This window comes from Ictidomys tridecemlineatus, chromosome 13 (assembly GCF_052094955.1).
Source record: "Ictidomys tridecemlineatus isolate mIctTri1 chromosome 13, mIctTri1.hap1, whole genome shotgun sequence".
NCBI classification, from domain to species: domain Eukaryota; kingdom Metazoa; phylum Chordata; class Mammalia; order Rodentia; family Sciuridae; genus Ictidomys; species Ictidomys tridecemlineatus.
The window spans coordinates 54,864,009-54,870,803 of NC_135489.1; the positions used below are offsets into that span (position 1 = coordinate 54,864,009).

Consider the following 6,795-nt stretch of genomic DNA (forward strand, 5'->3'; position numbering starts at 1 on the left):
CCCTAGGTGAGTCGTGTCCTGACTGGATAACCAGGATCCACTAAGTGGACAGTATTTGCATTTCAAAAAGCTAGAAGAAACCAAATCAGCTACTTACACAGCTTATCCATTGGATACTTGAGAACCACACTGCAGAATACCAGAAATATTTTTGGAAGGAATCAAAATCTACTACTCTTAATTTTACTCTTCTTGGTTGTGAGTGCGGTTAATGACTAATTATGCTTTAATTTCCACGCACGAAGTAGCCCTACCCTACAAAGTACTTGAAAATAAGGAACTATGTCCTTGTCAGTTATTTTAAGTCTACAGGTGTAAGCCAAGAGTCTTCTTGTGGTTCCCAGCTTGGACTAACAGGGTTTGATTCTGTCATTGACTCTTCACTTGACCTTGAACAACTGAGTTGATTCTGCGTAAGTAACTTGACCTCTCTCTTTGTTTTTTTTTTTTATCTATAAACTTGAGAGAATTTTAATACCCATCCTGAAAATAAAGCAATTCTACAATTACTTTCACAAAGTAAACATTTAATAGTTATTGACTGTGAATAAGTGCTCAAAAATAGTTACTGGGAAAATGTATTAAGAAAAGAGAAAAAAAATAATCACTACAAAAAAAAAATTGAAAAAAAAGCTGTTGCCTCTTCCTCAGAACATCTCAGCTCCTGCCACTCCTCATGTTTCAGGTGCCCCAGTACAACTTCTCATGTTCAGTAAGGAAAGAGGAAGCAAAACTTTTTTTCTTTAACAGTAGACCTGTATTGTCTTAGAAAATTTATGTAGACAAGGTATGCTCCAAAAACTTAGGGTACAAATTTTAGCATTATTATTATTATTATATTAGGTCTAGTTAAATGCCCCAAGCCAGGGGTATCTCCCAATATTTTCACATTTATCCAAGAATTCTGGGACTGACTCAGTCCAAAGGGGTCAGATGTTTCAATGCCAAGTGGAGAGAGAGAAGGGGCTTCCCATTGTCCTCACCCTCTGCCACTCCTCCTGCCCAGAGACACCCCCTCAATGGAGCCGGACTTACAGGTTCCTGGGCTGCACCCAGCCAAGGACCAGCTGGAGCTCCTGGGCTGGTGGATAGTTCTTCAAGGTCAGGGGCACAGAGCAGCATTACTCTCCAGTGCAGCTGCCAGCAAAACCCACATGCTTCCGGGCCAAATCAGCCCCAGACATGGACCACCAGCCCTTTTCTCAGAACCCATGTCATCACCTTGCTTTTCCTTCTCTCTTTAATCACTGCCTATTTTTAGAATTTTTTTTCACCTACACGAGTGTCTGTCCCCTTCCCGGCTGGGTTAATTTGCCAAGGCTGCTAGAACAAAGTACCAGACTCAAACAACAAAAAATTAACTTCTCACAGTTCTGAAGACTAGAAGTCTGAGATCAGGCATCGGTTTCTTTAGAGGCCTCTCTCCTGGGTTTGCAGATGGTGGTCTTCACCTTGTGTCTTCCATGCCCTCCTCCAAACACTGTCGCATTCTGGGGCACTGGGAGTTAGGATTTCAACATGACACATTTGCAGTGGGGTGATGTACAAGGTGTGGTTTGCACACTTGGGGTATAAGTTAACTTTTTCTAGGAGAGAGAAAGATGTAGCCAGGTAGAGTTCACATATCCTTCTGGAACAATGGGCGCCTGTGATTACTAAGCATTTAGAATTATCCTGCAAAACTCACAGAGGCCCCTGTGAAACAGAAGAACCAGGATGAAACAGGAGTTGGAGGTCTAGACCCTTCTTTACACCCTCCTCATTAAATCACCTCTGACAAGCTGTAGTGTAAAATCCTCTTGCCCTTGAGGTTCCAAGTGTCTGGGTTGCTTTTGTTACTTTCCCACAAATACACAGTTCTTCAACATTTGCAGTGGGGCTGATGACATCATCTGATGATCTTTAGCTTTGGACACTCAGCTGTGTCACTAGACCTAACCTGGTCACACTTTTAAGTTGTCCAGGGTGAGTTCCCACAACCCTGCAGACTGCTGTTGGCATGGATGGCTTCGTTTTTTTCAGTTTCACTTCTTTTTTAGAGATGAGATTGTTATTCGCCTTGCTCAACTGTGATACTCAAGAAAAGCCGAGAGGGTAAAGTTATATGCAGCCACCCTGTGACCTGTTTGCACATACCAGGTCAATAAAACTCAGGCAGAATGACAGTGACAGCTGCCTTGTGGCATTCAGAGGGAACTGAGTAGTTCTGTTTGGAAGCCTCAGGGACAAGTATATCATTACAGCCTGCCTGCTCAGACAGAAACTCTGTAAAACCCACCCTTGGGGACAGGCACAGCTCTCCGGGAGCCACCCAGGAACCAGTCTTGGACACAAGCAAAGTCTCACCGGGACTCTCCTGTCAGTTCTATCCACACTGCAACCTCCTGGTCACAAGTCTGCTGTCACCATACTGCCCCTGCCTGCAGCAGTCTGGATTTTAGCAACTGGGGCAGGACAAATTCTCAACCCTGAAGGTGGCAGAGAAGAGAGAAGGGCACGGAAGACACTATGGGGGCCAGGCAGTCAAGAGCCAACCCCAAGGACAAGGACCCCAAGAAGATGCTCCTGGGGAGGAGACAGAGGTTTTCTTCATGGGATGATACCCTACTCTTGGGAAAGGATCCGCGGTCGCTGTTGAAGCGGGGCATGCGCCACGTCAGCTTCATCTTGGTCACCAAAGGGATGACGGACATCCCAGATTTTCTGTGGGGCTTGTCCGAGGTCCAGAAACTCAATCTGTCTCATAATCAGCTCCGGGTTCTCCCTCCCGAGGTGGGGAAACTGACCCACATCGTGGTCCTCAATTTGTGTGGCAATCGCCTGAAGAGTCTGCCCAGAGAAATCAGCCTCCTCCAGAGCCTCAAGGTCCTGTTTGTCAACATGAACTGCCTGACCGAGGTGCCGGCTGAGCTGAGCCTGTGCAGAAGCCTGGAAGTGCTGAGTTTGTCGCACAACTGCCTGTCCCAGCTTCCCGCCAGCTTCTCCGACCTCTCCAGATTGAAGAAGCTGAACCTCAGCAACAACTACTTTGCGCATATCCCCATCTGTGTGTTCTCACTGAAGGAGCTGGACTTCTTGCATGTGGGCTCAAATCGCTTGGAAAACATCGCCGAGAGTATCCAGTGCCTGGCCAGCCTGCAGATCTTCATTGCCGAGAGCAATAACATCCACTCCTTCCCGAGGTCCCTTTGCCTCATCACGAGCCTAGAGCTGCTGAACCTAAACAACAATGACATCCAGACCCTCCCGGGGGAGCTCTACCTGCTGAACAGGTTGGCAAGGATTGCCTGGAATCCCATGGACAAAGGGCTCCACATTTCCCATAACCCTTTATCCAAGCCCCTGCCCGAGCTGGTGGAGGGAGGCCTGGAGATGCTCTTCAGCTACCTGAAGGACAAAAAACACAGCTGACTGGGCACCAAAGGTGAGACTCGGAGCCAGCTCATCTGGATTCTGTCAACTGGGGTACTCCTCTAAGTCTCAGCTGCCTTCTCCAACTGTTGGTATTTATCAATGCTTTTGTTACTGTTTGCTGTATCGCTGTCGAGCATCCATCCACGGGAGGGGTTCACAGTAACCTCCAGGATGTTATGTTCGTCTCCTTCTAAACAAAAAATTGAAGCAGGCTTTTGGTTTTCACTAAGGAGAACCAAACTGATCTAGTTCTTCTAAGGAGCAATGAGATTCAGCCCTAGGTAGAGTGAATAACAGATTGGGATTTGATGTAATTCAAAAGTCAAAATATTTACTAAGTTTGTACCGTGTGTCCAGTAGGAAGCAATGGTCATCATCCGGTTTCAGATGGTTTCTACCCTTGTATTGGCAACCTGCGACCAGGTGGCAAGAAGCAAGACATATGTCAGTCTCTGAGCATGACTTGGGACCAAAGGGCAAGGGGGAGCTGGGCTCTTCATTGTCAAAGGACCAAAACAGGCAGAGCCTTCCCCTCAAATGATAGGGAAACAGTCATAGGAGTTTTTCCTTTTAAAAAATGCCTAAAAGGTAGTAAATTAAACTGCTCGTGTTTGTGTCTGGAGGTGAGTAACAGGGGTGGCATGATGTCTTTCAGATAATAAAAAGGAACTGATTTCAGTGTGTAGTTTCAACCTTCTTTCCCATCCCTCTCCCACCAACAGCCCTCTCTCTGCATGGCTTTGCTAAAGATATTAGCCCGTAATCAAATCATCCCATTATAATTCCACTTTTCTCCCTTCCTGGATTTGCCTTCTCAGAGATAAGCTAATCATTGTGTGTGTGTGTGTGTGTGTGTGTGTGTGTGTGTGTGTGTGTGTGTATAGAAGTGGGGACACTGGCCAAAAGAGGCAGGGAAATAATCACCCTTTTAAAATGTAAAAAAGGAGAATATTTGCTACTTGGATTTTTACATGTGGACATTTACAAAATGAGTTTATTTACATTTAAAAGATCTTTTGGACAAAAGTCTCTGTAAAAACATTAAACTTGCTTTGTTTTTTATTTTCAAAGTACACAGCTTAAGTAAGTAGTTAAGGCAGATTTCAGGCAAGCAATGGCAGGGCTCCTGCACCCAGGGTCATTGGATCTTACTAAGGCCCCTAAGACATTAGTATTCATTTAGGGTTAAAAAAATTTAGAATGAAAAGGTAGCATTGAAGAAGATACAGAATCTTCAGCTCCCAAAGAGCCAATTTCTCTGTTCTTCTTCTTTTTTTTTTTCCACATTAGTCTGCAGAATATACCAAACAACAAAAAATAGGAAGACTTAGGATTTGGGGTTGCAGCCAAGACTCGGATAACTTCATCTTAATACTTTTAGTTTAATCCAATTAAACTTACATTTATCAGCACTTTCCCCCATCTGGACCCTGGCCTGGGAACCCGAGAGGAATAACGTCCTGTTCCTTCTCCCAAGGAGCTCACAGTCAGTGAAGGAGCCGGGTCCACATGGGTTTCTTTCATGTGTAGCAAAGCTTGATCCCTGTTAGAGAGAGGACCGATGGGGTGAGGCTACAATAACACACTGTGTGGTGCAGCTTAACCCGAGTGCCAAAATCTCACCAAGCAAAGAACACCATTGGGATGAATCAGTCAAAACCTTCATTCACAGCAGCCAACTAACCCTAGTTCCTCCCCTTCCTCCTCTTACCCCATTTGGAAAAAATAGCCAAGGACAGGGATAATGAGGAGTTCATTCTCAGGTTCTGAGCTTAGGCAATTGTAGTGTTCAGCTGCCTTCTCACTTTTTCTAAGAGCTGTTCAAAGGGGGTCCAAATAACTTATTCATAGGAGCAAGTGCTTTTTCCCAACAGACCCCAAAGTCAATTATCCTATCCATAAAAGAAAGAAGCCAATTCATGCTGTTATCATCAGATACCATAGTTCCATTTGCACATTTGTGCACGAGCTCCTCTGTTGAACCGTTGCAAAGAGACCTCACCGACATCACTTGCAGGCAGCTGAAGAAGTCTCTTCTAAAATTCCCCCCCTCCAGCAGCAGCTGGAGACCTGCAGCTCCCTGCCAGGAGCTTCAAAATCCTCACCCACGTTCGCCGGTTGGAGCCAAGACTATTTAAAAACATCAGTGAAATTCTTACTTGACCTCCTGACTCAGTGGGAAATTAGAGGGCGAGGCTTCTCCTGCAGAACTGGACAGGTCACTTACTGAGCTCTCGCTGAAACACATGCAGCTGTCAGACAGACACGGGCATGTGCCAGGGTCATGCCCGTTAGTGTGTGCTGCTGTGGAACCCCTTGGGCTCACGCTGAATCTCCATGACCTTGCTGTGGGCAGAGACGCAGGCGAGGATGGCAGTGCCACACTGTTCCTGCTGAGCAGTCATTTTATTTCCTCTCTGAGCCTTCTCAGTCACTTGATCCCATGGTAACTCTACTCCAGGGAAAGAATGTGACCATATTTTGAAGGTGACCCAAGAGCTTATTATACTTTTAGTAAGAAAAAAAATACAGTATCAATTTGGTTGCCAGCTACCATTGGTGCCTTTCAAAAAAAATATAATAGCAAGGTTTTCCTTTGTTAACACTCAGCATTGAGGAAATCATTAAAGTTTAGTAGTCGCCTGTTGTGCTTTAGATATTGATTCTTTGTGAATGCTTCCTATGATTGATAAATGGAAGTGCTGAGCAAAACACTGGTTAACATGCTTAGTTATTCAGAACACTAATGTGAAGGGAATCGGACATGACCTTCAGTGTCTTCGCTGTCACATTGTACAGTCTGTTGACCACCTGTGAAGGGCTCCTTGCTTACCTATTGTACTTCTAATAAAGACACATTCGAGTAACTTCCAGGTATTTCCAAAGCGTTGGCTATCAAAGCACTGAGGACGACTGCATCGGCTACAGAGCATATTTATTCAAAGAATACAAGCTAATTGAGTGCTTGATGTGAGGAGCTCGCTGCTCCCGTTCCCGATGATGCTGGGGTTTTCATGTCACTCATCTCTCAGCATGGAGCGATGCCAGGGTGTGTTCAGAAATACCTTTCAAAGCCGTTGCAGCTTATAAGCACACAATTAAGAAAAACTCGAGGTTTCTAAGAAGGGAAGAAGACTATGAAAAGACACATCTGTTGAAGGAATAATACTGCTAAATGCATAATACTGCTGCATATTTAGAAAGAAAGATGTAGTCATTGCTTAGCGTATTGACTTAGTAAATGGCTTATAGAAGCAATGTGCTCCATTCTCTGGCTTTTGGGGGATAAACTGCCTTTCTGTGGTAACCAAAGACAGAGTGACATCAGGACCTTGCACCTGGATTTCACGATGAAGTCATGCTTGTGCTGGAAAAGAGATA

The 6,795-nt window shown here is 45.0% G+C and overlaps 1 protein-coding gene across 1 annotated transcript; it reads left to right on the forward strand.

The window, feature by feature from the left end:
* The first annotated feature begins 2,340 nt into the window (after nt 1–2,340).
* On the forward strand, nt 2,341–4,092 carry Lrrc30 (leucine rich repeat containing 30). Its single transcript, XM_005337006.5, has one exon. It carries the CDS (start codon nt 2,509–2,511, stop codon nt 3,409–3,411), a length of 903 nt encoding a protein of 300 aa, XP_005337063.2. The 5' UTR covers nt 2,341–2,508; the 3' UTR covers nt 3,412–4,092.
* Nucleotides 4,093–6,795: the final 2,703 nt, after the last annotated feature.